Genomic DNA, 27,245 nt, shown 5'->3' on the forward strand with positions numbered 1-27,245 from the left:
GTGTCACGAGGTGCGTCAAGCGACCTTTACGCGGGTGCGGGTGGGGGCGGCGGTTGATCGACTACACGGTGTCTCTCATTGCTTTCCACGGTGTCCTTCTCTCCCTCTCTTTCTCCCCCGCTTGCTGGTATTGAGCAACAAGGCAGGCGCCCACACACACGCGCGCACGCAAGAACAGCCCTTCTCGGCGGCAAGTGTGTGTCACTGACTCGTGTGTGTGTGCGTGTGTGCGTGTGCGTGTGTGGTCGCAATGAGGCACAGGAAGGGGAGCGGAGTAAGATGTGCAGATGCAGATAGAAGGAGGTAGAGAAGACAAGTAAGGGGTGGGAATGTAGAGGCGCGGCTGATGATATAGACCGGTCCCGCTTGCCTTTTCAGCCGGTGGAGCAGCGCATCGCGGCGACCCATTCGGTATGCGCTCCTCCCTCTCTCTCTCTCTCTCGCTCGCCCTGCGCGTCTCGCCACCGCAACCAGCCTTGCAAGAAGCAGTGAGGCACACGGGAGGAGAGGGAGAACGAGGCTCCTTCCCCCCTTCCAGCAGCGAAAACAGAAGGCAGCGCTCCTGTTAAGGTCACTGCTGCTGCCCTTCTCGTCGCGCTCTGTCGGTCGCCCTTCAGTAGCAGTGTCGCTACGCGGCACCGCTCTAGTCATGTGCATCCCCATTTCTTATGTGTTCATCTTCGGAAAGCATCGGGAGGGCGGAAGGGGCGTGAGGGAGGGAGGGAGGGAGGGGGAGAGCAGGCAGTGCATGTTTTCAGCTCTCTCCAGCACCCCTCTCCGCTTTCTCTCTCTGGCTCCGTCACCCTCCTTCAAGTATTTCAGTCATGGCTTGAGGGCACAGTGCTCGCGGGAGTGCACACCCACAACCGCAGTGGACGAGGTGGGGAGGGACGGCATGCAGTGGCGCTCTCTCCCCCTCCCTTTATGCCAGAGGAGGGGTCGCTCCAACGGCGAACCAGTTCCAAAATGAGGCTCGCCTGTGGCACACACTTCAACCGCGAGTTTCAGGAGCGGGTGGCGCAGCTCCGTGTGCTGGGGCGACAGTCAATGGAAGCGAGGCCACCTCTGCGCCAGCCATGCTGCCGCCATGTGCTCGCGAGTTTGTGCGGCTGAAACAGTTTTGTGATGGCGTCCAGTCCCTCCCCCCGCCCTGGCGCCCGAGGACGTCTTCGTAGGGTATATCCAACGTTCCTAGCTGCAGCATGATACAGATGGCCACAGCGACGCCGCGTGCACGACTTCGCAGGTGCTGGTGTGAGCCACGTCGCTGCTCGCATTATTGGAGACCGAGGCACCGGCCTCTGACCTGGTGTTTTCGGCCTCTGCGCCATGATCCACTCGCCGATACCGCTCGTAGACGTAGTCCTTCAGATAGCACCAATGCTGCACCACCACCGCCACTGCGCCGTAGGGGTACTCGAACGGCGGCGGCACCGTGCCACCCAGGGGCTGGCGTAGCTTGCCGAGTGAGACGACGCATCCACTCCAGAAGCGGTGTTTTGTAGCAGGCATTGCAGACGCGGATGGCGGCACAGAGACCGTGGATAGCACGACACAGGGAATTCAGCGCGTCCTTATCGTGTCTGCATATATACGCGCGCCTATGTGGTGTAGACACCAAAGCGTAAGCGAAGGGGCGAAGACGGCCAGGTATGCCACCATCGCCACTACCGCTAGCACGGTGCATTTCATTTACACAGCTTGCTCACGAGGATGCCGTGGCGGTGGGTGGCACTGCGTCGTCGACAGCGTCCGCCTCGCGCATGACGGACTCTTGCTGTTCCTCTGTTGGCGATGCTCCTGACGCTTCCACAACATGTTTTCCATCGCCATCGTCCGCTGTCGTGCGCGCTCCCCCGTCCCCCTCACCTTCGGCACCGGTGTCGCCACCAGCCGCCGTCTGCTGCGCTGGCCGCTTAGGTGCTTTCCTTCCCGCACAGCCGTCCGCTGCGGACGAGGAGTTCTTCAGCAAGTCCAAGAAAGTGCGCTCGCTCGTGTACTGCACCAGGAACCGCGAAAGCCGCTTCCCGGCAACGCTGGTGGATAGCTGCGTCACCTCCAGAGGGTGCACCATCGTCGGAACCGCCACAGCAGCAACGGCCGTTGATGTCGGACTGCCAACGGCGCTGCTAAGTCCGCTCTTTGCAGTGTCCCTGTCACCGTTGGAATCGCCGTCGTCGTCTCCGTCCTTCGCACGCGTGCCACCGGTCTCTTCCTCCTCTCCGTCTTCGTCGTCGTCGGATTGCTTACCCTCCTCGCCGCCAGCACCGCCACCCGCAGCCCCGCCGTGGCCCTTTCGCCGGCGATTCGCTCCGGCCGCTGCCACGCGCTTTGCCGGCACGAGCCCGAGCGGCACCGCCGCCACCGCCGCCGGCAGCACTGGTCCATCTCCGTAATGCACCTTCCAGCTCTCTTGCAGCAGGTGGGTCGCCTTATGGTGCTCGCGAAGGGTGAGCGGGGGGCGCAGCAGCGGGTACGTGTACGCCGGCTCCTCGGCCGGAGCAGGTGGCGCTTCCACTACCACTGCGGCAGGAGAAGCAACGGCGGTGTCACCCCTGATAGCCTTGGTGCCCTCCGCGAACGACTCCGAAGACGGTGCTGCGGCAGCGGCCCAGTCCTTCGTCTTGCGTGCGCGACGAGTGCGAGCAGGCTTCTCCATCGCGCCGACGGCGGACGCATCGGCACCATTCACAGATGCCTGCTTAGCCTCATCGTCAGCACGAAGACGCTTCCGACGGGGCTTCCTGGCAGCCACCGCCCCGTTCCCTGCGTCGACAGCGCTGCCGTCAGCGTCCTCTGTGCCGGCCACGGTCACTGCCGTCACCTCACCCCTTGCGCCTGCCGCTGCGTTAGCCCCCGGGGGTTGCTTTGACACACGGCGCCGAGGCTTGCGAGCTGCACCGGGCAAGTGAACTTCCCCTCGCTGGCGGTTCGCGCGCTGCACCGCCCCAGCGTGCGGTTGGCCGGCCACCGGGCAGAATGCTGTTGTGAGTCCGCAGCTGGTGCACGGCGGAGGCAAGTGCGGCCTTCCTGTCGTGGCGCAGAACGGCGTGTCACCCGAGCCGCAGTCCGGGCACACCACAGTAACGGACACCGGTGCTGGCGCCACCGCCGGTGCACGCGCGGTCTCCAAACTCTTCTTGCTGGACGTGCGCCGCCGCTTTACCGGGGGAGCAGCCATGATCGCCGCTGCCTCTCCACCGATCGCGGCGATAGACTCTGGCGTGGCGGTAGCCTCGTCGAGGCCTTTCGGCCTGCGCGTCCGCCGCCTCTTCTCTGGGATTATCGCCGCTCCATCTGTCAAGGGCTGACTGCGAATGATGGCTGTGGTGCCCAAACCCGCCGTGGATGCCGCTGGTGATGCATCCTTGTCCACCGAAGCGCGACAGCTGGGAGTAGTGCGTCTCTTGCTCGAGCGTGCGCTGCTGTGTGCCTCGGCGGGCGGCTTGGCGGAGCTCTTCGGCGTTGGCGAGATGGTGTGGCGGCGCTGTGTCTTTGCCTGGGACTGAGACGGAGACTGGGACCCGTAAGAGGAGAGAAGACTCGTGCTGCATGCATCCAGTTCCGCCGCGACAGCTGTTACGGTCGAGGTCGCCAGTGCTGCAGTAGAAGAAGCAGCGGCAGCGGCAGCGTCTAAAGCAGCCTGACCTCCTGGCAACGCTAAGAGCTCGTCGTGGACATCTTTCAAGTGCAGGCCGTAGAGCCGAATACCGTTCACCTGCAACTTCGACTTGGAGTCAGCTGGCGCTGGCAGCTGGGCTTGCCGGCCGGGGAAGTCCTTGATGGCATCCTCCAGCGCTTTGCGCCAGGCGGTCGTGGCGGACTTGCTGTCAGTGTATGTCTTGTCGGTGGGGTTGTCGCTGCGCGTGATGGTGAAGGTGGGCTGCCCCTTCACCCAGCGGATGGTTGCCGTGAAGTACGGCTCATCCCTCGAAGCTAACGCCGAAGTGGTGAACGGCGCCTTGTAGGTGAAAGTGGGCTTCGACGCTTGCGCTGCGGGCTGTTGTGATGACGAGAAGACGGCGCGCTCCACCGTGTAGTTGTCTGGGTATATGACCGGCTTTCCGAACATCGCGCCATGATGAGTCGAGGTCTGCACCACAGTGCCGATACATGTAATATTCAGCATCTCTCTCGCTCTCTCTCACACAGCGCACAGCTGCTTCTGTTGCGGAAAACTGTCGTCCGTGTACACTAGCGCTCGGTTCACTTTGTGTTCTGTGTCCTGGAAACGGCCCTGCACAAGCCGAGGGATGTGATGCCGGCGTGTGGGTGCGTTGGTACGCGGGTGTTTCAGCTTCTGCACGGCGTTCTATGCATATGTGTGTGTGTGTGTGTGTGTGTGTGTGTGTGCAACGGTCAATCAGCGCGCCACAGGCTGATTAACCAAGAGACAGAGAGCGATCGCTGCGATGAGCGAGTCCAATCGCGTCTTCGTCACAGCGCTCGCCGTCTGGCACAGTCTTGAGACGTTCTGTGGTTTCCCTGTCTGGATGTGTGTGTGCGCCTTCCTCTCTTCGTGCGCAGGCGTTGTGTGCGTGGCGATCGTGACACAACCAAGATTAACAACGGCACCACTGTGGGCGGTTGTGATGCGTTGAGGAGAAGCGGAAGCACAGAGATCAAGCGGGCTGGAAGAGACACAGGGAAAGAGAGGACGTGTGCGCGTGCGTGTGGAGTGGAAGGAAGAGGAGTGCCCCCCCCGACAGCATCAACGATAAACATGGCACGTCGCAGGGAGTCACCGTGAGCGCGGAGTGACCCATGTGCGTCCATGGCACGCCTACACAGAGATCCCCGCACACAGACACACACAGACATACAGGAGCGCCGCGTGAACGAAGGACTAGCATGAGGAAGGCCCACATAGGTGCAAGCCCGCACAGCTTCCCACACGTTGCTGCGTTCTCCCCTGTTGCCATCTGTGCTGTGACCTTTTCAGTGGACGTTGTGTGGTGTTTGGGCGCTTCGAAATGAAAAACAACGAAAAATAAAGACGACAGAGAACCAGAGAGATCACCCAGGGAGAGGACGACGTTGTGCGGCAGACGAGGGAGGGGGGAGAGGAGGGCGGGTGGGAAAGAGAGGTGCGCCAGCACACGCAGAAGGTGCGCGTGGCACGCAGTCACACACACACAGATTTGCTTGCATGCATGCCCATACACCGCGGCACACGGTACAACCACCTCTTTCCACCACCATTCGGTCGAGGTATATGGGTGCATGTATGTGTGTGTGTGTGTGTGCCATACAGTGGACAGCTCTCACCTTGTCTCCGTCCACGCTCCTCCCCTTTCCCTGTCTTCTCAGCACATGACGGCAGCTGACCGGCAATCCTTCAAGGCTCACCCACAGAGTGAGGGAGAGGTGCAATGCGCGCGCACGGTGCACGGCTCTCTGGTGCCCACATAGCCGCCACACACGTGCGCGAAACACCCACGAAGGCAAGTGCTTGATATGCGCGTGTGAGGGTTACGATTGCGCGAGTGACTGCGGACTTCACGTGCTCGCGTCAGTGGCAATGCGTTGTGCCCTGTCCGTGCAGCATCGACGGATCAGCCGCACACGAGCAAGCAGCCAGACGCATGCACATGCGCACGCGCATGCAAACCCCAGACGTACATGAGCTTACCGGTAGGACTTGGTGAAGCGTGTGCGGGCAGAGTGGCGACCCCACTTCTTCGGCTCGCAGCGGCGGGGATCGGCGATGAGCAGGAACTTGTCGTACGCCAGGAACTTGTCCTTCAGCGCGGCCTTCTCCACCTCGTTGTGGTACTTCTGAAAGAACGCAATGAGGCCCTTCGCGATCGCCTGGCGCGCGGCGTACGCCTGCGACACCTGGCCGCCACCGTGCACCGCCACATCGATGCGCAGCCGCGAGTAGTACTTGGATCCCACCACGGTGATGGCCTCCATGATCTTCGCGCGCAGCGTATCGGGCAGGATCTGCTGCAGCGGCACACCGTTCACCTTGATGTTGCACTGGGCAGCCTTGGTGACCGTGGCCACGGCGATTGCCGTCTTCTTCTTGCCGAAGGTCTGCACCTGCTTCAGCGCGTAGCTCTTGTCAGCGGGCATGATGGGCCTAAAACGAAAGGATCTGAGTTGGAGATGCAAGAAGGGATATACATGGGCATATTGGCGCGTTAGTGTGTGAGTAAGAGCGTGCCCAGCAAGGGGTGCAGGGAAAGGCAAGAGAGACGATCGCGGTGGTCACGTGAATCGATGGCGGAGGCGGGAGGAGAGGCGAAAGAAGAAGTGCTACAGGCGGGTCGGCAGTCCGCAGCGTGAGGGAAAGAGGCATCAGAAGAACACGGGAAGAGGCAGCCAGGCTACGTGAAGTGAGGGCGGGGCGTGCAGCCTCCCCACACGCAGCCCGTGCCAGTAACTAGAGGGAAGCGAGTGAGCCGGAGAGGCGCAGAGGTACGGGGCGGGAAAACACGAGTTTTCGATATCATGAACAGTGAGGGACGAGTGCTGCCGCGCACCACGGCAGCTAAAGTCCAACACCTCCAGCCCCCACACACACTCTCTGCGTGCCGCCTCCACACCCGCCTCTCTCTCTACCACAACCACCGCGTCCGCATACCCCCATCCGCTGCCCTCCGCGGCACAAATGCCGAAGAGGAGAACGACAAGAATCATGACAAGGATGGCGCATGCTGCACGAAGTCACTGACGCCTAGGCCAGCGCACGCCTCCGTCGCACACACACACACACGTACATCATGCGTGTAGGTGTGTGTGTGTGTAGGCTGTGTGATGTGCTTATGTGCGGAACAAAATAATGTCAGGGAAAGGAAAATTACGAAGAGCCCGTACGTAACCGACTGACTGACGGTCTGCGGGTGGCACCCAGTGGACCGTCTGTGCGGAGAGGGGATGCGGAGCGATGCATGCTGGTCACGGCTAACAAGACACGGATCCGCTGGCACACGCACGCGCTCGCGCACAGACGCATACAAAAACCCAGCCGCGATGACTGCCATGCACGATCTCTCCACATCCTAAGCAGCGTGCGAGGTGCATGTGCGTGCGCATGTGTGTCCCATACAGTGGCAATGCGTTGTGCCCTGTCCGTGCAGCATCGACGGATCAGCCGCACACGAGCAAGCAGCCAGACGCATGCACATGCGCACGCGCATGCAAACCCCAGACGTACATGAGCTTACCGGTAGGACTTGGTGAAGCGTGTGCGGGCAGAGTGGCGACCCCACTTCTTCGGCTCGCAGCGGCGGGGATCGGCGATGAGCAGGAACTTGTCGTACGCCAGGAACTTGTCCTTCAGCGCGGCCTTCTCCACCTCGTTGTGGTACTTCTGAAAGAACGCAATGAGGCCCTTCGCGATCGCCTGGCGCGCGGCGTACGCCTGCGACACCTGGCCGCCACCGTGCACCGCCACATCGATGCGCAGCCGCGAGTAGTACTTGGATCCCACCACGGTGATGGCCTCCATGATCTTCGCGCGCAGCGTATCGGGCAGGATCTGCTGCAGCGGCACACCGTTCACCTTGATGTTGCACTGGGCAGCCTTGGTGACCGTGGCCACGGCGATTGCCGTCTTCTTCTTGCCGAAGGTCTGCACCTGCTTCAGCGCGTAGCTCTTGTCAGCGGGCATGATGGGCTGATGCTTTCACTCTAACCGGGGTGACTGCACGATGGATGCGCACACGCGAGAAGGTGTGAGCGAGGGACGAGCAGAGAATGTTGGCGGCGGCGGTTTGTGTAAGTGCGCACCCGCACGGGTAATGGATACGCAAGGGGGGGGGGGTTGCATAGGCGCATCGGCAACGAAAAGGCGGGGATAGAGCAGAGAGCAAGCGAGCAGGAGAGGGAGGAGGCGGAGAGGAGACGAGAACAAAGCAATAGGTAAGAAGAACGTCCGAGGGGGGGGGGAAGGGTGCCTCACCCCAACGAGCACCCCTCTGCACCAGCCCCTTCCCCGACGCGCACATCGAGTCACTGCCGTCAAATCCGAGAAAGAGCGTGGATCCGAGAAGCAGGGTGAGGTCGAGGGCAACGGCGTGTGGCGTAGAAGGCGCAGCGACCCCCACAGAGATGCGAGCTAGAGCAAGTGCCTCGGAAGACCCCGCTACCGCCCGTCTCCCTCCACCTGATGAGGTTGAAGCACCTCAGCAGCAGTGGCGGTTTCCTCAACGCCTCGCCCCTCCGTGCGCCTCTCTTCGATACGATTACACCGAAGTGTTTGTACGACGCCTCTACGCACGTATGCCTGCACACATCTAGTGTGTGAGAAACGCAAGACTGTGCACCCGCATGCACCATCCGTCATTAGCCGGCCAACAACTCTGCAGGAAAGAGGACGAGAACACACGCACACACGCAGAGAGAGAGAGAGTAAGAGATAGGTACAACAGCTCGCAAGCGGTGTGGGGAAAGGAGAAGAAAGGAGGGGAGGGAGGGTCCCCCCCCTCGTGCGTAACAAAACACGCCTTCTGTTTTTCCGTCTTCACAGCAGCACCGCATACACGCTCACCATGCGCGGCAGTCGATCCCCCGTCGCCCGCCCCGCACCCCGCATCGGCGTCTACCACGGGGCCGACGTCGTTGTTCACTTTGCGCGTTCTTCGCCGCATGCGACACGGTGACCAGCGGACGGGGGCACGCAGAGGAAACGAGGGACAAATGAGAACGAAATGGAGGCACACACACCGAGAGACAGAGAGGTGTGTGCGTGTGGGTGGGTAGGTACGCCATGCTCCGGCTCGCCCATAGCAGTCTCCCCCAAGACACCGTTCAGAGCGCATCGACTCCGCCTGTGCTCCCCCCCCTCTCCCTTCCCGCTCCCTCTACCCACCCGTGCCCCCTCCCTTCTCTCTCCCTTCAACGAAACAGGCGAGCCGACATCTCCTTCTGTCGCTCCTGCACCATCCTCTCCTCCTCCTTCGCCTGCTCCACCGCCTTCTGCTCCGCGGCGTCCAAGTCGGCCTGCAGCTGTACCATGTCCACAGCCCCCTCCGTGATGGTCATCGTCTGCAGATCAACCGCCAGGTCTCTCTTAGCAATGTGCTCGGCGGACGGCGGATCGTCGACAGGGTAGTGCGTCTGCAGAGCCGCCTTCATCTCGATCATCGTCATGGGCCGGAGCAGGTCTCTCAACGGCACTGGCTCGCCCACAACTTCGCCCGCGTCGACGGCGGCCTTCACCTCCGTCCACGAGCCCTGCTCACCTGGTGGCGCAGGCGGCTCATGCCACGCCCGCTCCTCGACCTGCGCCTGCAGGAACGAATTGCGGGCAGACTCGGCCACATCGATATCCGCATGCATCAGCGCTGGATGCCCCGCTTCGACAAGCTCCTGGGCGGCGCTGGCGGCTGCTGGCAGGGGGGCACGGCGGCGCAGAATCTTGGGGCCTGCCGCTGTATTCGGCGCCGCGTCACCCGCTTGTGTCTCTGTCTCTCTCGTACACGATAGCTTCTCCGCTGTGTTTGCCGCAGCGTGTTCCGTGCAGTCGTCGCCGGTCTCGTTGTCATCCTCCCTCTCCGCAGCGGTACCCGACACGCCGCGCAGCGTCCGCGCAAGTGTCTTGGAGAAGTCAATGGTGCCTGCCTTCGTCAGACCCGCCACGTTGTCCGTCGCGAGTCCATCCAGCTCGTCCAGCGCCTCCTGCAGCTCCTTCACAACACGCAGCAGCTCCTCCTCGTGGTCGTGGAAGTTGTGCACCATGTACTGCCAGAACTTCAGTTGCTCGCTGAGCTGCATAATCCGCTTTTCTTGCATGCCCTGCTTGCGATTTGAGTCGGCTGTGACTCGGCGCATGACGAAGTTCGCCTCGCTCTCGGCCCGCTCGAGCAGCAGTCGACGTGCGCACGTGGCCTCGAACTCCACCAGCTCCTTCGCGTAGTTCGCGATCTCGTCGTCAGAGAGCCCCTTGGCACGACCGCGCCATCGCGTGCCAATCGCGTTAGGGTTCACAGTGCTCGTCATGAGCTTGAGATTGCGCCACAGTCGGCGGACGATGCCGCCGCCCTCGCGCAGCGACTGCACCGTGCCACTGACGAAGCGGGTGCTGGCTGTGAGCTCCGGAAAGCTGCCCTGCAGCATCCCACCGCGGATGCCGGCGCCGAGCGCGACGGCGTAGTCAGCCGGGCACGTGTCCTCCTGCACCACCTTTTTCCCGAAGTACTCCTCGAGCAGGTGGCGGATGGGCGGGTCACGGGTCATGGCGCCGACAAGCAAGATATTGTCGATGTCCGCAGCGGTGTAGCCGGCGTGCTCGAACAGCTTCTCGATGCACTGCAGGCAGCGGACGCGCAGCGGGCGGGTGAAGGTGACGTATTCCTCGTGCGTGAGCGTCGCCTCCAGCGGCACAATGTCGCGCAGCTTGTCGGAAAAGTGGAAGGCGCGGTTGTAGCCGTAGTAGGTCTCGGTGGAGTGGGTGAAGTGTATCTTCGCCTTCTCCGCCTCCAGGATCAAGTTTCGGAAGGCCGCGACGCCTTGGCCGACGTTTCCCTCCTCTTCTTCAATCGGCACGCGCCACTTGCTCTCGAACTGCTTGGCGAAGTGCTGGGAGAGAACTGTGTCCCAGTCATTGCCCCCCAGCATGGGGTCCCCGTGCGTGGCGACGAGGTGGAGCATTTGCCGGTAGCAGTCGTGCTCCATGATGGCACAGTCGAGTGTGCCGCCACCCAGGTCAAAGACAAGAGAACGCACGTAGCGCTTGTTGCCGTATGCATCCGCTTCAGGAGTAGAGGACGAGGACACGCCCGCCACCGCCTCGGAGTTGCCGCCGCTACTGCTAGTTTGCGCTGCGGAGGCATCGGTAGCGGTGGCAGATGCAAGCGGGCTGACCGCCGCACGTTGCTTCGCGTCCCTCTCCTCACGCTTAAGCTTTTCCAACACCGTGTACGCCAGGCACGCGGCTGACGGCTCGTCAATGATCTCCAGTACGTCAAATCCCGCACAGAGCGCCGCGTCTTCGGTGGCCACCTTCTGTTGCGGTGTGAAGTACGCTGGCACGCTCACCACGGCCTGCTGCACTTCCTCGTCCAAGAACTTCTCGGCTTCGCTCTTCAGATAGCGCAGGAACATGGCAATGATGTGCACAACTGTGTACGTGCGCCCCATGATCTCAACCGCCACCTCGCCCTTCTCGTTCACCGTTAAAATGTTTGTCTTGGACAAGTTCGATTGCACGCGACCAAGCTCGCCAAAGCCGCGGCCGATGAGCCGCTTGCCACTGCAGAGTGTCGCACTGGCGCTCGTGCGAGCACATGCGCGTGCCTCCTCGCCGAACATGCGAATCTGGTGATTCTTGTCGAAGGTGATGGCCGTCGGGTACACCCACGACCCCGTTGGCGACGGGATGATCTTCGGCCGTCTTGTCGCGGCGTCAATGTAGCAAATGCAGCTGTTTGTGGTGCCGAGGTCGATGCCGATCACGCGCCCGCGCCCCCGCTTCTCCCGGGTGTCCTCCTTGACGACATAGTAGCGGCTGCGCGTGTCCTCCTCGAGCTTGCGGCGCCTCTCGGCTTCCATCTTGATCGCGTTCTGGTAGCTCACCGTCTTTCCCGGTCGGTTCGGCAAGCGGGGCGACGACCCGACCGAGCTGTTGGCACCGGGAACCCCCATCCCTGGTGGCATCCCCGGCATTCCGCCCATGCCGGGGTTGGCCATTTGCAGCAGTGCGGTGCTGCGACGAAAGACGTGGCGGTGCATGATGCTGTATACGTGGGCTTCCTCGGCTTCTGCACGCTCCCCCCCCCACTCCGTAAGAGGGAGTACGATGGGCTAGGGTGGCGAGGGGAAGTATGGCCGCTACTTGGAGCGTAAGCTACAGCGGATGCGTCGTGGCGAAAGCAAGCAGAGAAAAGGTACGCATGAGGCAACGACAAGACTAGCAGCAGTAACGGACATGCGACGGCGCGGCGGGTTGGGCAAAAGACGATATAGAGAGCTCAAAGTTGTGAGTGATGACTCGGTTGGTGAAGTCGCAGCGGGCAGTGAGTGCGCTGCTGCAAGACAAGCACGGGGATAGAAGGGGGGCAGCAGAAGACTGAGAAAGAAGGTCGTTGCTTGTAGGGATACAAATGTGTGTCTGCGCGCGCTGCGTTGTGAGCCTGCCCGTCTCGTAACTGGTGTGTGCGTGCACACGTATGTGGTGAAACGCCTCCTCACACATACACACACACGCACGCACGCACAAGGAAGAAGGACGAGAGAGAGAGAGAAGGCATGCGCACGAGCGAGCAGCAGAAGAATGCGTACCGGCGGGCACGGTGGTGCGTGCGGTTGTGCTCGCAGTCGAAGAAGCGGGGGAGTGGGGAAGGGCCATGAGAAGAAGTGCAGTCGGCGATACGGCATGAAACGAGAGGCAGAGGAATAAATGTCGAGTAGCGCGACGCCACGGCGCCCTTCTGGCGCCCCCCACCCACCCACCCCGATGAAACGCCCGACGCCAACACTCCTAAGCCGGGGAGTCAGCACCTCCGTCACATCCCTCCCCCTCCCCTTCCCCCCTTGCACAAAGAGTGGGTAACAGCACCGACCTTCACACACACACACACACACACGTGCGGCCATTCCGCTGCCTGTTGTTCCCTAACGGCAAGTACTATGGCACTTTTAGCTTGTTCTGCATGTGTGTGTGCGTGCAACAACACATGCGCGCATACTGTGCAGCGCCGCCGTGTTCATGACACGGTCGTTGGCTGCAGCTGTGGTGCCAAAAAGAGCTCAGGATGAGTGGGCAGAGCACCCGAGGGCAGGCACACGTGCACAAAGAGAATTCTGATGGTCTGCGCATGGGCAATCCGAATAATGCCGTTCTCTTGCCCGCGAGCCGATAATGGCTGCGGCCCTCTCCCGCTTCCCCCCGTCCGCTCTAATCCGAGTCACTGTGAGTGAGCCTGTACAGGCGCTTCTTCAGCCGCGTCTTGTGGCTTGACTCGACGTGTGGCTGCTGAACGAGTATCGGTAACAAGGTAACCTCAACCAGCGGCAGCAGGAACAGAAGACGGCCGTAGCTCATCTCCTCCAAGAGAAACTCCACAAGCCGCACAGCCAGGCGCAGAAAGCCAATGTCGAGAAGGCTGCGCAGCACACGTGGAACGCCCGACTCGTAAAAGTTGAAGGAGTGGTAAGTGGGAGGTGGCCGTGGGCAGGCATGTCGCGCTTGATGAACGTTGTTGCCCTCGAAGTCGTCGCCGTCGACATGGCTGCACGGCCCTGCAGCAGTTGGGCCTGTGGCGAGCTGGGTAGTCGCGGCGGCGGTGGTGGACGCCCGGTAGAGCTCCAGCAGCGCGTACCGCTCCTGCCAGGCACGATGGCGGTCCAGCAGACCACGCTCCTCCTCGTGCACGCGCCATCCGAAGAAGCGGAGCAGTACCACATAGCTGTAGTAGACGCGATCCATCAGTCCAGGTTCTCGGACAATGGCGAGATCGCTCTCCAACAGGGGGCGGCGGAGCAGCAGCTCGTACAACTCCGAGGCCGAGCAGGAACTCTCAACAGGGGATGATGCCCCTTCCTCGGAGCCGGAAAAGTCTTGCTGCACGTGCGAGCTACATTGGCCGCTGCTGTTGTCTCGACCAGAACACGAAACGGTGGGGTCGATCGCGCCCGCCTCGTCACCCCAGCGGCAACAAGGGAAGAGCAACGGTAGTAGTATGTGCCAGTGGAGGCGCAGAAACTCAAGCCCGTTAGACGACGCTAGCTGCACTGCGTAGTTCTCGTCCGCCACATCGCCGAGCCCGTTCACGGCTGCTGGGGGGAGAAGTGTCTGGTGAAGGCCGACCACTGAGAGTGGCGAGACGCGAGACAGCGGTGAGGGGCTGCCGGAAGGCACCTCAGCTGGCGTTTCGGATGCCGGAGCAGAGACTGCCTTGTCGCCGTTGCTACCGTCGGTACTCGAGATGACGTCGTCGAAAATAGGATCCGTTAGTTGAGTGAGGCTCCACATGCCACGGTAGAAGCGAACGCTGGGGTGGTGCTCGGCAGCGTCCGTTCGCCGCTGCCCGTCTCCCTCCACCGCCTCATCGGCAGTTGAGGCCTCGCAGCAGTGCTGCTGCTGCTGATGTAGCTCCATGCGCTGCGCAGTGTAGTGTGGCGAATGCGGTGCAGGAAGCAGTAGTGACGGACGTACACAGCGAGCTAGGGAAAGAAGAAGCACAGAGAGGCGGAGAGAAGCAGAGGGCGTGAGAGTAGAGGTGGAGGAGAGCAGGGCACCAGCAACAGCTGCAGCATCACAGGTCAGTACCCGCAGGGGGTAGCCAGCGGCAGACAGCGCGTCTGCGCCTATGTGTGCGCGTGTGCCACAACTGGAGAGCGATGGAGAGGAGGAGACGGGAAAGGGTAGGTGGGCGGGACGGGAGGGGGTATTAGGTGATAGACGAAGGGACCCATGCCCGACCCTCGCACAAACTCCAGTACGTGCCTGCACACGTCGAGGAACGCCGTTGAAGTGCGCCTTCCGTGATCGAGATAACGGTCATAGTGTGCGCGTCGCAGGCTTGCGCATGTCTCTGTCGAGCTCTCCATGCGGAGAAAGGAAGAGAAAAAGGTGGGCGCCGGGGTGGCTTATCCGATTAAGCGGAGACGGATGTGCGCACACGCGCTAACGTGCGTGCGTGAAGAGAGACGCGGTCGCCCCGAACACCAAGGCCTCAAAGAATGGAGGTGTGGGGTACAGGGGTGGGAAAAGTGCTCCAGAGGGAGGGGAAAGGAGAGGTGGGAAGGGGGCATCGTGAGAGAGGAGTGCGCAGTGCGCCTTATCGAGAACAGCACGGAGATATTGACCGAGGCGACGCGTTAGACGCGTTAGCGCTGTCCCGGCCGCCCCTTCCTTTCAGTCCTCCTGACGCCGATAGGGATGCAGCTGAGGCAGCTGCACGACTGGCCGCGCTACGGGAGTGCCACGGTAGCGCCCACGAAAGAGCTCTGTGTCGCTGTAGGGGGAGGGGAGGGTGTTCAGTGGCTGCGGAGCACAGTCCAGCGCGGCACCGGTCTTCCACTGGAAACCAAACTGCACAATGTCCTTGAGCAGACGGCGCTCCTCGTAACTGCGCACGTCGGCGATGGTGCCTACAAGCTTCTGGTTCACGAAGAGGAGCGGGAGGGCCGGTGTGCCGGCTTTGATGATGAGCTGCTCGCGCAGCGAGATGGCGTGCATGTGGTGGTCGAGCTCCACAACCTTGAGACGGGTGGCATACCAGGATACGTAGTGGCGCATGTGGCCCGTGTCGATGGCCTGAGAGCCCACCGTGAAGACGATCGCCCAATAGCGTTTTAGGTACGCATCGAGGCTGCTGGACAGGAAAGGCCGAAAGCGTGCATCGGCGCCGCGGAGGCCGTGTGGGCTCATCGCTGCGGTGGCGGGGCAATGGAGGAGCGGCAACGGCGTCTGCGCAGGCGCGTGCGGAAGAGGCGTGCGGCTGGAGCGTCTGCTTAGCACTGCTCACAAGCCAAGCCCACCCAGAGAGCCTCACCAATACGCTTCCTCCACTTCGTGCACAGGTGTGCCTCCCCCCTCGCCTCTTCGCTCGTTTAGAGACGATGTGCGTCACCACTGGGTTCCCTCCCTGTGCTCTGCTGCTGCCATCCGGCCGAAGCGCACAGGCGCACAGAGGCATGCAGACATGCACAAGACGCCAAGAGAGAGAGAGAGAGAGAGGCAGGGAAGGGGGAGAGGGCAAAGTGACGCACATCGTGAGAGAGAAGAGGACACGGGGCAGAATGCACTTGCGCAATGTATGATACGAGTAAGCGCAACGCCAGCATGCGCGGTGTCACCATCGCCGTGGCGAGAGCGACCCTTGATGATGGCCGTGGGAAAAGGCGAGGAGAGAAGGAGGAGGGCAAGCGACCTCTGGGGAGGGAGAAGGGTTGCTGAGGCGTGTCTCGACCCGCATTTGCAGGTGTGAGTGATGAAAGCGAAGAAAGAGAGCAGATGGCGGCTCCGTACACGGGAACGGCTGCTACATCACTGCACTGCCCTCGCTCACCTACCTCGCCACCACCGCCAAATCGTGCAACGCAGGTGAAACGTTGGAGCCCCATCTCTCGGCCACTTTGGGCGAGTGCGTTGCGGGATTCCCACCCTGCCCTTCCACCGCCGCCGCCACCGCCACCGCCCCACCTGTATCCACCTCGCTCACGCACAGATCCGCTTCCCTACCTCTCGCCCTCTCGCGACCATCCTTTTCTCTGTAGGGTGACTACTTCTGGTCTGTGATATACACCGCAGCACACACACACACACACGTACATAAACTCACAAAGAGAGGGAGATCGAGAGAGACACGCGTTGGCGCCCCTGCGCACTTCGTCAAAAGACAACGCCGCCCCCTTCTTTCGCTGTCTCTCCCTTGCCGTTACAGTTACCTCATGGTGTGCGTGTGTCCGCATGCGCACAGGTGCACAGAGAGACGCGCAAGCGCACCAAAGCATGGGTTCTGTTCGCTTTCCTCCTCGTCCCTGTCCTTAGAGGACCCCCTCCCTCGGTTTCGGCAAACTGCTCTTGGTGATGGAGGCCACGGTGTGAAGGTCACGCTTGTCGAGGCCCATTTCCAATGCCAGCTGACGCGTTCGCAGCGGGATAAACTGATTGTCCGTGCTGACCTCGCGCATCATGGGTCCGCAGGAGAGCCGGTGACCCTCCCAGTGCCGCCACTCTACCGGCCTGCCGCAGTCCAGGCAGAGCACAACTTGATGCTTCTCCCTGTGCGGCCCCAGCAGCTCGAGGGACACGGTCTGGTTGCAATCGATGCACCAACGCACCGAGTGCACGCACGTTGCCCAATGCTCGAAGAAAGAGTCGGTGGGCACGAACTGCTTGCAGTTGCGGCACCACTGCTCCCTGGCGGTGCTGATCGGCTTGCCGCTGATCTTGTGGTAGTAGATGCGTGTCGGCTCGTGCACCATGCCGTCGAGATTGGCGAAGTCCGACGTGTTGCGAGTGGTGAAGTCCGCAAAGCTGCGCTGATGCGCGAGGAGGTTGCCGAGGTCGTTCGTGTCCGCCATGCGGCGCCCGTTGAGGTTGACAAAGAACGCGTGGGGATAGGTGAGTATGTTCATCGGGCAGATACGCTTGCGCGGGAACACGGGGAACTGCTGCAGCTCGTATCGGATCTCTGGGTAGAAGGGGTGGTAGCACACCACCCGCATGCGGGGGATGTCGACGGTGCGGTGCTCACGAGGGAAATGGATGGACAAGAAGTGCGGCCCCACCTGCATCACCTCGCCAACCGCGCCGCCAGGCACCCCGTAATGCTCCTGGCCATCGAGGAGGAGGTGCACCCGACTACCAACGTCGACACTGAGGGAGTCGACCAGTCCTACCGATGTCGCCGAGGAAGAGTGTACAAGCATGTTCACGAGGAAGTTACCCATCTCTGTCCGCTTGAGTTGGCGGTAGCGCAGCGGCATCTCCTTCACGGCGGGCTGGCGAGGGAAGCGGAGCATCATGCGGGTGGCGACGAACGAGTTGGACGCCATGTCATCGTTCAGCAGCGCCAGCGCAGAGGAAGAGGACGAGAGTGACGTCTGGCCTGCGGCGGGATCGTTGACCGCCCCCTCGTCATCCTTTGTCGCTTCGAGCGCCCCTTCCGGCCCGTCGGGCAAGTCGGCAGCCGCTGATTCGCCCGGGAAGCTGGTCCACTGAGCGATGCTCATGGCGTCCTCCTCCTCGATTTCACCCTCTTCGTCTTCGCCTTCCGTTGCTGTCGCGGTGCTCTTCTCGGCTTCCATCGTGGAGCTCGACCAGGAGAAGAGCCGCGACTCCGGCTTCTCCTTCATCGACAACTTTTCCAGCTCCTTCATCTGCGGCAGCGTCAGTGCACCATAGAACGCTAGCTCCGTCAAGCGCCGCAGCTCCTCCTCTTTCTGCACGTGAGACTTGCGTAGTAGCGTCTGCAAAGGAAACAGCACCTCCCACTGCTCCAGCTGGAAGAGGTAGCCGCCGGTGTCGCTGGTGGGATGGACGGGCAGCCGCCAGAAGTCGGCCGCGGCATACACACGCAGCCCGCCAAACGGCGTGCGCGGCTGCCCACGCAACCGCCGCGCCACCGCGTCCATCGAGAGCAGCACCGTCGGCTGCACAAGCTCGAGCGCATCGAGTATCAGAACATCGATGTTGCGGAGACTTGGAAAGCTGCTTGCGAAGGTAGACTCCACGAGGCGCACATGCCGCTCCAGGGTGCCTTCCAACTGCTCCTGTGAGGGCAGCTCGTCGCGGCTAACACGCATTCCGATGAAAAAGTTGATCAGGTACCCATCCAGCCGTGCCGCCCGCTGGTTGTCTGCGGAAACGAAGGCCACCCGCTGCCCCTTCTTTTCGCACTGCAGGCCTATCGCCTTCAGCAGGTTCAGTTTGCCGGTGCCGTGGTGGCCGCAGAAGAGTACGTTGCATGCAGCATGCCGCGCCTCCCTCGCTTGCGTTTGCGTCGACGCGGCGCCAACGTGGTGCAGGCGACGGAAGTCGCCGGCAAACCCGGCCGTGTCCACCTCGCGGACGAGGTGGGCAAAGAAGCGCCAGAGACTGCGCTGAAACATGGCTCACACACACACACACACACAGACACACAGACACACACAGACACACAGACAGATCACAGCCTGGCACACGGTATCGTGCACTGGTGACAACAACAGGAAAGGTAAGTACTGTGAAAGGGAGCGGGGAAACCGTGAAGGATACAGCCCCAGAATGCCCCTCCCCCCTCCTTTCACTCCTTGTCTTCTCTCTCTCTCAATAAAGGGAGGGGTAGGGCGGGGAGTGGGGAGGTCGTGGTTTACAAGCCCAAGACAGATGAGTCTGTGTCCGTCAGAGGGGGAAGGAAGGGGGAGGGGAGGCGAGTAATGCAACAACGCGGCTATCGAAGGCAAACGACATCAACGGAGTTTTCCGTTTCACTTTTCTTTCTTCCGCTCTCGTGTACGTGATGAGGTCGATGAAAAGTCGCGCGTGTGTGTGTGTGTGTGTCTGTCTGTCGGCGTGAGAGAATCTAACGCGTCATGTACAGCAACGCCGCGCGCTCCTCGACCCGATCGCCTCCGCAGCTGGGCGTAGGCACCCACAGACGCAACGGCAACTAGGGAGTCACGGCTCTGTGCTCCGCCTTCCTGTCCTTCGTGTTTGTCCAAGAGACCCCTTTCTCCAAGTGTCTGGCCTGCTGTATGTATATGTGTGGAGGGAAGGGAGGGAGGAGACACCGAGGGGGGAGGAGCAAGTGGGTAGGCAACTACTCTTGCGGGGACGACTGTGTGCAAAAGGGGAGGAGGGGGGAAGATGAGGGTGAGGGTGAAGGCGTGTAGGAGAGGGAGTATATGGGAAGCAGAGTGGGTGAGCAGGGCGGCATGCACCACACGCGTCAACGAGGGAAGGGAGGGAAAGGTGCGGCAAGCGAGCGAAAGGGCGAAGACGGCACACCAGAAGAGGCACACGACGTAGCAAAGAGTTCTCTGGATCTTCGAGAGCGAAGAGGGTGGCGCCGTATGCGGTGGAACATGTCAGAGTGCGCCGTGGTGTCATCGCCTCTCACAGCACCGTGCAACAAACTCAGGCACACGCACATACACATGCGTGTGCCGTTTCTTCTCGAGGGAGGGGAAGGGGGCGGCGGCTCTCGCCCGGCCCACCTTTCCCTCCACCCCACCCCCTCTTCACCTCTGAGCCCTCGATGGCCCCGCGTGCCTGATGCCCTCGACGCAACTACTCGCGCCAGTGAAGAGGTGCAAACCGCCGTAAGCATGCAAGCACACATCAACGTATTCCGCTGCGAGCCACGCCACGTTGGTCTTCGCACCCGTCCATGGAGCCGCGAGCATGTGCGGCGTCAGCTGAGCCTCTCACCCTTCTTGCTCCTTTTCACCCATGTGAGACAACGACCCACACGCACAACGCGATATGCCCCCGACGAACGGCATACGCACACACGTGGGTGGACAAATGACACACGCCCACCCTCAACAAGGCAAGCGGCGGCGACGTGTAGAGGATTTGCGGCAGCACCGATAACCTTCGCCGCAGGTGTTCGATGGGGAAGCCGTGGGAGAGGAGAGGAGAGGGGAAGGGGGACGACGACATAGAGGTCTGCCATTGCACACCTGGCAGCGCTCCGGTCGCCTAGGGCGAGGCGCGCGCTGGAGCTTCACGTGCGCCGGACTCAAGGACCTGCTCTCCAGAGAGATTGCTTTCCTGCCTCGCACATGGCCCTCGTCTTCTTTGGCGACTTCCTCGGTCAAACACATACACACGCTTAGATACGCAGGAAGACAGAGAGGAATAGGAAGGGGAGGAGGAAGGCGCTCAAAACTTGATTAGGTGCTCTCGCTGCGGCAGCTCTACTTCCTCGTCATCATTGAACACCGCCATGTGCTTGCGCTTGCGAAACCAGTACACAATCTTCAGATTCTGGAGCTCTGGCGTGTACGGATCAGGGTTGCAGAAACCGACCAGTGAGCTCTTCGTGCCTGCGGGCAGCGTCAGCGCCGAGTCACGCACCAGGTTCTGCATCGCGATAGTGACGTCGATGGACAGCGGAATGACGTCACTGCGCATTGAGCTGTGCCGCGCCTCCGTGTCTGCCTCGGCCTCCGACGAAGCCTTAGCGGTGCCGCGGAGCCGCATCCACCCTTGGACGAGGCGCTTCACCGCACGAGCCATAAACTGCGACGGCCACCACCCGGACGGCGAGCGATTCACCCCCGGTGACACCGGGGGCATGATCTCGGCGAACTGAGGCTCAATCACACCGTAGCGAGCGTTGATAATTACAAGGCCACCCTTCCGCTCCTCCTTCGCGCGGCTTATCAGCACCAGGTTCTCGAGAGCAAGCTGCTCCATACGAGCCCTCTCTCGCGCCACGTCCATCTCCGCAATGTGCAGCTTACGCTGCTCGGTGTAGTACCGGATCGCCTTGGCGCGGGCGTAGGGGCGGTAGAGCATTGATCCGATGCGGTACAGCGTCAGTGGCGCGGACAACCACATGAGTGCGTGGCTCACTTTGGGTGAAATAAAGACGATGATGGGGACGGAGATGCGGTGGCGGCCGCGGGCGTACAGGATGGATACCTGATTCACGACGGCGAACTGCGCACTTCGCACGATGAAGAAGGGCGGTGCGATGGGACTGACGGCATAGGGCACGACTGCGGTGAAGGCCAGGCCGTACCGCTGCGTCTTTGAGGGCAAGTACCAGGCCTCAATGCCAAAGGTCGACTGCCCGGCGAGCGGTGAGCAGTTCACCGAGTACTGCACCCGGCCGTACACAGGCGGGTGCTTGGGGTCCTTTGTGTCCACGCCCAGCACGACCTTCTTGCCGGTGAAGGCGGTGACGTACATGTTGTGGAACGCCATGTAGGTGCTGAGGCCCTGCTGCACATCCTCCGTCAAGTCGTTGAGGCTGGAGCGGAAGTAGCCGTGCTCGGTGAGCGACATGGCCAGCACATTCTCCAGCTCCGCCGTCGCCGACATCTTGCGCGTTAGGGTGAGCTCTAGCTTCTGCAGTAGCGCCGAGTTCGTCAACACAGTGAGTTTCGCCTTGAGCGTCCACAGCGGGTTCAGGGCACGCGCCTGCATGACGCGCCACTTCAGCCCATGCACGGCCATGCGCAACGACGTTTCATACGTACGCACATCGTCGGGGCGGTACTCCGCCGCGGTGGTGAAGCTTGTGGTCGTCTTCTGCATCCGTGAGGTACTGTCCGTGCGGAAGGTGAGAGAGAGCCGCGGTGCGATGAGATGCCGAAAGGAGCTTCGGAACGTCATGGACTTGGGCACGACGGCAAACATGAGCGCTTGCGACACGGGCATGCGGTGCAGTCGCGGCGCCGCTCGAGGCAAGGCACCACCGCTGCCGCCGGAGAGAGACGGTGCAGACGCCTCCCCAGCGACCAGCCCTCGCATCCGCTGTCGGAGTTTCTGCTGCACCTCCTCGTTCGGGATTAGCACAATATGGCGCTGGCCATCGATGACGACCTCCTTGGCCGTAAATTGTGCCTGCACTGCGGCAGCCGAGGCAGGGGGAGCGCCTTTCTCGACCACGCTGGCCGCCGTGGAATGCGCCGGCGGTGTCGCGCTCTGCAGTAGCGCTGCTGCAGGAGCGGGTGTTGATGGAGCTGTTGCGGCGGCGTCGCCAGCAGGGAAGGAAGTGGCGGCAGACGCGGTCATGGGTTGCCTCGCCGTCCACTGCTCGTGTATCGATGATGGGGCGGGATGAGGCTGCTCAGATGGTGGCTTTTCGGCTTCGGTGCTGTCTCTGCCTCCGTGGGCGCTCGACTCAGCGTCGTCGCCGTCCTCGACGGCGCTGCTGCTGCTGCTGCTGCCAATGCCCTCACTTGGCCCTGGGAAGCTGAACAAGTGGGCGGTGGAGAAGCTCACCGTTGTCTGCGAGGTCGCCGAGAGCATCTGTGCGGTGCGCAGCAGCTGCGCTTCTCTGTCGAGAGACAAGACGTATTTCAAGATGTCCTCGCGCCGGAAAACCCCGGCTGGGACGAGGGCCAGCCGATGGATCCCCTTGTCGCCGCCTGCGTCATACGCAGCGCGCTGCCGCTCGTCGGACAGCACTATGTAGGCGTCCTGTAGCTCCTGGAAGCGCTCATTCATCAAGTTCTGTACCGTGTCGCCTTGACTCGCGTGCTTGTCCGTGTGATAGCGCTGACTGAGGAACAGAAACGCACGACGTATATCCTGCTGCGTCGCCTTTGGAGAAACGCCGAGGCGGGCGTAGTATCCGGACGGGTCTGCTGTCGGTGCACGGACGCTGTCCAAGCCGCTGCCGTCGGTCCCATCATCGTCGCGCAGCAACTTGGCCGCGCGAATCGCGTCCTCGTCGTCCATGTGTATATGTCGTCCCCCTACAATAACGGTGCTTCAAGAGAGAAGCAAAAAAAGGGTCGCGAGGATGAGGCGATGTGACAGCGGTGTAGCGAGTCACACACGAAGAGCCACAGCGCGCGTGTGGCGGGGAGGGACAGAGAGGGAGGGAGGGGGAAGGAGAGGGAGGGATTCGACCAGCTGCACGACTCAAAACGCACCAAACGAAGAGTGCGATGAGCTCAGCACAGAGTTGGCGCGCAGAGGAGGGGGGCGTACGTGTGCGAACGGGCCGAGATAGCTTGGCCAGACGCGCAGCGCCGCAGACGGAGAAAGAAGCAAAAGAGAGAGGAATCAACACAACTGCGCGGTCAGCCGAAGTCTGTGAGGGCGGTACAGCTGCCAACACACACAAGCACAGGCGCATGCACACACGCACCAGTGCCAGCTCCAAAGGTGAACTGTATTGTGGCAGTGTGTCCATTTCTCTGCCATGCAGCATGCGCTCAGGTCCGCTCTGCCCCCGGCCCGCCACAGGCCCACCTCCCGTCGTGCAAAGCAGCCGTACACACAAGCCAGCACGGCAATGCGCCGACACCAGCATCTGAGTGCAGGGCCCGTGCACCAAACGCTACCCACACCCGCTTTGCAGCCGCTCGCATTGTGCCGGTCACCACCTGGCGCATCCTCCCCCTCCCCCCCTCCTCGCGGTGGTGCAGGCCCCCCCCCACACACACACACGTACACGCACACCAGTGAGCAGTGTGAGGGTCGGCTGTGATGCGCTCGAGTCACGCCGGCACGCCGCCCGCCACATGGATGGCACAACCGAGCTCACGGTCGCAGGTCGCCCCGACGCGGCGCCGCCCAGGACCTGTCCACAGACATCAGCAGCGATACATCGCTCCAGCCTCGCTACGTCGTGGGCGCTTGAGCCTGCCACCACCAGAAGCGGTTCGACACTTTTGGTAGGGGGATGGAGGAGGGAGGGAATGGGGGCTCTGCACAGGTGATAGATCGATAACGCGCACAACACACCTCCGCCTGCCCATCTGCGGCTATGTGCGGGTGTTTGTCTGTCTGGCAAAAAGAACTCAGTCGCGCTAATCAGCGGGCGGATTCGTATGCATCTTTGCAGCCGTGGCGGTGGGATCAGGTGGGATGAGGTGGAACCAAGCGAAAAGAGTGAGGGCAGGAGAGAGACGACATGGGAGACGGTGCAGCGAGCGAGGGGGTCGGGAAGAGAAGAGGACGCGGGGCGGCTTGGTGCTGCTTTAGCAAGCGTCCAACCGCGACTACCTACGCCCCGTGCCACTCTCTCCCTCTGTTTCTCTCCCTTCCACGCATGACCGCGGATTGCAGGCGCTCTGCCTCTCACACCACACGCACAGACTCCCCACATGAGCGCACGCGCACCCGGATGGCACGAATCAGCCTGCCCGCCCTTTGCATTGTGGATGGCGTATGCATGCGTGTCTAAATCCGCAACAACGAGCAGTCTAGGTAAAGCTCGCACGAACGGGTGGGGTAAATGGAGAAGAAAAAACGAGGGATGGGCAGGCATGAGCAACAGTACCTGCAGTAGCAGTAACGGCAACACCGAGACGTAGTGTGCTGCCTCGCTGTCTCTAAATCTGGGCGCAACGCTGGGTGTGAGACTGAACGCGCGAGGGTGCGCGCCCTTGTCGGACACACATGTCTGCCCCAGCACGCTAGGTGAAAGAGAAGGACGAAGTGGGAGGCGGCATATTTTGTTCTCACTGGACAGAGAAAGCAGAGACACACGCCCACGCGCTCACACGCGCACACACATGCGGAAGTGAGGGTGGCGAACACGTCACTGTCAATGGCCGACACCTCTCTCTCCCTGCGTTCAGTCACTGGAGGAGACGGCACCGTGCGCGTACGCTTCGTTGTAGCCGGTGGGGCCTGTCGCATTGTCCACCACGGCGGACAGCGGACTGTAGCGGGACGCCCACCGGCTTGCCGCACCCCACCCAGCCGCGTTGACGCTGCTCGACGGTCGTCCCCACACGCCAGGCACGCCATACATCGAGTTCGGCGCCGCCAGCTGCTGCAGAACATGGTACCAAACATCGAACTTCTCTCGAATCTCCGTCGCGAGGCTGATGCAGCGGCGTGGTGTGTTGATGTTCATGCGGTAGAAGAAGCGCACCGGCGCCTCCAGCTGCAGGCACTCCGGCGTTACGCTCGTGACGGTGGACAGCTTCACCTCGGAACTGAGGACAGCGCTCTTCTTTGGTGAAACGGACCACATGAGAGTGCCGCGCTGCAGGTTCAGCCAGACGTAGCGCTGGTGCACGCGTTTGATGCGCGTCCACTTGTAGAACCAGTCACCAAGCTGCAGTTTCTCGAGGGTCGCGCTCAGCAGCGCTTCCATTTCGGCCCGCTCCTCAGCCGTTGACGGGTGTGCCGCGTCGAGAAGACTCTGCATCATACAATCCCCTTGGCTTGCGCGGCTGACCTCGAGGCCGTATACCCGCGTGGCCATCGCCTGCGGGTAGACATGGAATCCATGCGGCGGGAGGTACTGCGGGTTCCCCGCGAACTCCGCAAAGTCCTGTCTGCGAAACGGGTTTCGCTGGGTGTACGCCGTCTGCGCAACGTAACCTTGGCCCCGGATCTCGCCCTGGCCGCGCTGGCGGCGCAGCTCCTTTGGGGCCACCAGCTGCGCGTCAGCCTTGTTGGATGCCGGTTCGGCGACCACACGCCTGTCCGCCGTTGCTCTGGCTGGCTCTTCCACAACCGTGGAGGATCCACGTGTCGTCGGTGAATGGCCGGTCGGACTCGGCGCTTGCGCCTGCTGCCGCTTGTAAAACGGCCCAGGATGGACGTTATTTGCCACGGTGCTACTGCGAGGTGTGCTGCTGCTTGTGCGTGGTGCGGGGCTCCTGGCCTGGTCAACACGTCCCTTGTGACCCTCCAGGCCGCGGATGGGGCTAGCGGAGTGAAGTGAGACGGCAGCGGGGTGGCTATGGCCGATGGTCATCTGCTCCGTTGCCGTGAGCATGGAAGACCCAGGTGCACGCGACGTCGGCAGACGTTGTGAGTGCCCGTCTGCCCTCCGTTGCTCCCCCGGGGTTGTACTCAGACTAGAGCGCTGATGTGCGCGTCGCGACACTGGTGGCGGGACCGCACTCGCGGAACGCTCGCTCGACCTTGCCGGCGCGGGCAGCGGCGTCATCTGCATCGCTGGTGACTGTCCGCCCTGAAGAAGAGAGCTACTGTGTCGGTACTCATTTTGCCGACGCTCGCGCGCGACCTGCTGCTGTAAGGGCGACATCACAGACGCAGAGGTACGCGCCGACGACGCGGATGCGAGCAGTGGCCGCTGCGTCTTGTTCAGATGTGTTGGCTGGTCATCGTGTGGCGGTGACGCAGTAGCCGTGTCGCTACTGCCGGAGGAGTTAGTGCAGGGAGCCGACTCGATTAAGGAGGACGTTGTCGTGGTCGACGCACTCTTGTACGGGGTCTTTACCGGGGCCGGCCGCTTCGCCAAGGGAGTGGATCGAGCTGAGAGAAGCAACTGTGGAGCTGGAACAGGTGCGCCGCGGCGCCGCAGCGGCTGGTGAGACGGCTGCTGCTGCTGCTGCTGCTCCACCACATCAGCCTCTCGCGGGAAAGAATCGTAGGCATCGAAGGCGTGCGGCCGCGCATAGGAGGGGTAGCCGCTGTCAACATATCGGCGACGGACAGGGTCAGACATCTTGGAACAGGTAAGCGATAGCGCGGCGGCAGTGATGGCTTCTCATGTCGACAGCGAGCTCTTTTCTGTTGTGGTGCTGTGGAAGAGGGGCAGAGGACGTTGCGCATGTGTGACAAGTATGTGAAAGGGGTGGTGAGTCGATGGGAGGATACTTTGAGGATTGCACTGATGTGAACAGATATCCTCATGCGCGTGAGCGACCAAAGCCTCGAGATCCCGGGACTCAGAAGGGCGAGGAGGCAGCGGAGACACCACAAAGGTCGGCCGGCAACGTGCGTCTTTGCTTACCGAGAGAGCGGCGCGCAGCTCACCCCTCCACACCACTTCCAAAAGGCTATGTGAGGAAGCCCGAGTCGGTGCGCTTGCATGTCCCTGTGCGTATGGGCGCACGCGAGGTCTCGAGGACGCACGCGGGGAATAACGGGGAACAACAGAAAAATCGGAGGAACGCGACGAGGAAGGAGGACACGGAGACACAGCGCACACACGCACACACAGAAAGAGGAGGAGGGGGGGGAAGAAGAAAGGAACACGGACGCGCAGGCACAGATGCAACCGCTGAATCCCTTTCCGCTTCACTAACCCCACAAAGCAGCGTGGGCAAGAACTCGAAAAGATTAACACGCCACCCACCACCTCTCTCTCTGCGCCCGTGCCCCTCCTGAGCAGAAGGTGAGCAGTCTAAACAATGATCGAGTGAGGAACGCACAAAAGTCAAGCAGGCAGAGTGCAAGAGCATTACAC

General features: G+C 61.8%; 9 protein-coding genes across 9 annotated transcripts; all 9 read right to left on the minus strand.

Annotated features, from left to right (window-relative positions):
- Nucleotides 1-1,705: 1,705 nt before the first annotated feature.
- On the minus strand, nucleotides 1,706-4,129 carry LMJF_26_0870 (conserved hypothetical protein; the record flags this gene model as incomplete). The annotated part of the gene is made up of 1 exon (XM_001684039.1): nucleotides 1,706-4,129. One exon carries the CDS (start codon nucleotides 4,127-4,129, stop codon nucleotides 1,706-1,708), a length of 2,424 nt encoding a protein of 807 aa, XP_001684091.1.
- A 1,499-nt stretch (nucleotides 4,130-5,628) lies between these two features.
- Nucleotides 5,629-6,078, minus strand: LMJF_26_0880 (putative 40S ribosomal protein S16; the record flags this gene model as incomplete). Its single annotated transcript, XM_001684040.1, has 1 exon — nucleotides 5,629-6,078. One exon carries the CDS (start codon nucleotides 6,076-6,078, stop codon nucleotides 5,629-5,631), a length of 450 nt encoding a protein of 149 aa, XP_001684092.1.
- Nucleotides 6,079-7,168: 1,090 nt separating this feature from the next.
- LMJF_26_0890 (putative 40S ribosomal protein S16) lies at nucleotides 7,169-7,618 on the minus strand (the record flags this gene model as incomplete). Its single annotated transcript, XM_001684041.1, has 1 exon — nucleotides 7,169-7,618. One exon carries the CDS (start codon nucleotides 7,616-7,618, stop codon nucleotides 7,169-7,171), a length of 450 nt encoding a protein of 149 aa, XP_001684093.1.
- A 1,226-nt stretch (nucleotides 7,619-8,844) lies between these two features.
- On the minus strand, nucleotides 8,845-11,679 carry LMJF_26_0900 (chaperone protein-like protein; the record flags this gene model as incomplete). The annotated part of the gene is made up of 1 exon (XM_001684042.2): nucleotides 8,845-11,679. The coding sequence occupies one exon, from the start codon at nucleotides 11,677-11,679 to the stop codon at nucleotides 8,845-8,847; it is 2,835 nt and encodes a 944-aa protein (XP_001684094.1).
- A 1,165-nt stretch (nucleotides 11,680-12,844) lies between these two features.
- Nucleotides 12,845-14,047, minus strand: LMJF_26_0910 (conserved hypothetical protein; the record flags this gene model as incomplete). The annotated part of the gene is made up of 1 exon (XM_001684043.2): nucleotides 12,845-14,047. One exon carries the CDS (start codon nucleotides 14,045-14,047, stop codon nucleotides 12,845-12,847), a length of 1,203 nt encoding a protein of 400 aa, XP_001684095.1.
- Nucleotides 14,048-14,806: 759 nt separating this feature from the next.
- On the minus strand, nucleotides 14,807-15,322 carry LMJF_26_0920 (conserved hypothetical protein; the record flags this gene model as incomplete). The annotated part of the gene is made up of 1 exon (XM_001684044.1): nucleotides 14,807-15,322. The coding sequence occupies one exon, from the start codon at nucleotides 15,320-15,322 to the stop codon at nucleotides 14,807-14,809; it is 516 nt and encodes a 171-aa protein (XP_001684096.1).
- A 1,118-nt stretch (nucleotides 15,323-16,440) lies between these two features.
- Nucleotides 16,441-18,510, minus strand: LMJF_26_0930 (conserved hypothetical protein; the record flags this gene model as incomplete). Its single annotated transcript, XM_001684045.1, has 1 exon — nucleotides 16,441-18,510. The coding sequence occupies one exon, from the start codon at nucleotides 18,508-18,510 to the stop codon at nucleotides 16,441-16,443; it is 2,070 nt and encodes a 689-aa protein (XP_001684097.1).
- A 1,756-nt stretch (nucleotides 18,511-20,266) lies between these two features.
- LMJF_26_0940 (conserved hypothetical protein) lies at nucleotides 20,267-22,798 on the minus strand (the record flags this gene model as incomplete). Its single annotated transcript, XM_001684046.1, has 1 exon — nucleotides 20,267-22,798. The coding sequence occupies one exon, from the start codon at nucleotides 22,796-22,798 to the stop codon at nucleotides 20,267-20,269; it is 2,532 nt and encodes an 843-aa protein (XP_001684098.1).
- Nucleotides 22,799-24,647: 1,849 nt separating this feature from the next.
- Nucleotides 24,648-26,501, minus strand: LMJF_26_0950 (conserved hypothetical protein; the record flags this gene model as incomplete). The annotated part of the gene is made up of 1 exon (XM_001684047.2): nucleotides 24,648-26,501. One exon carries the CDS (start codon nucleotides 26,499-26,501, stop codon nucleotides 24,648-24,650), a length of 1,854 nt encoding a protein of 617 aa, XP_001684099.2.
- Nucleotides 26,502-27,245: the final 744 nt, after the last annotated feature.

The sequence above is a fragment of the Leishmania major genome, chromosome 26, assembly GCF_000002725.2.
Source record: "Leishmania major strain Friedlin complete genome, chromosome 26".
NCBI classification, from domain to species: Eukaryota; Euglenozoa; class Kinetoplastea; order Trypanosomatida; family Trypanosomatidae; genus Leishmania; species Leishmania major.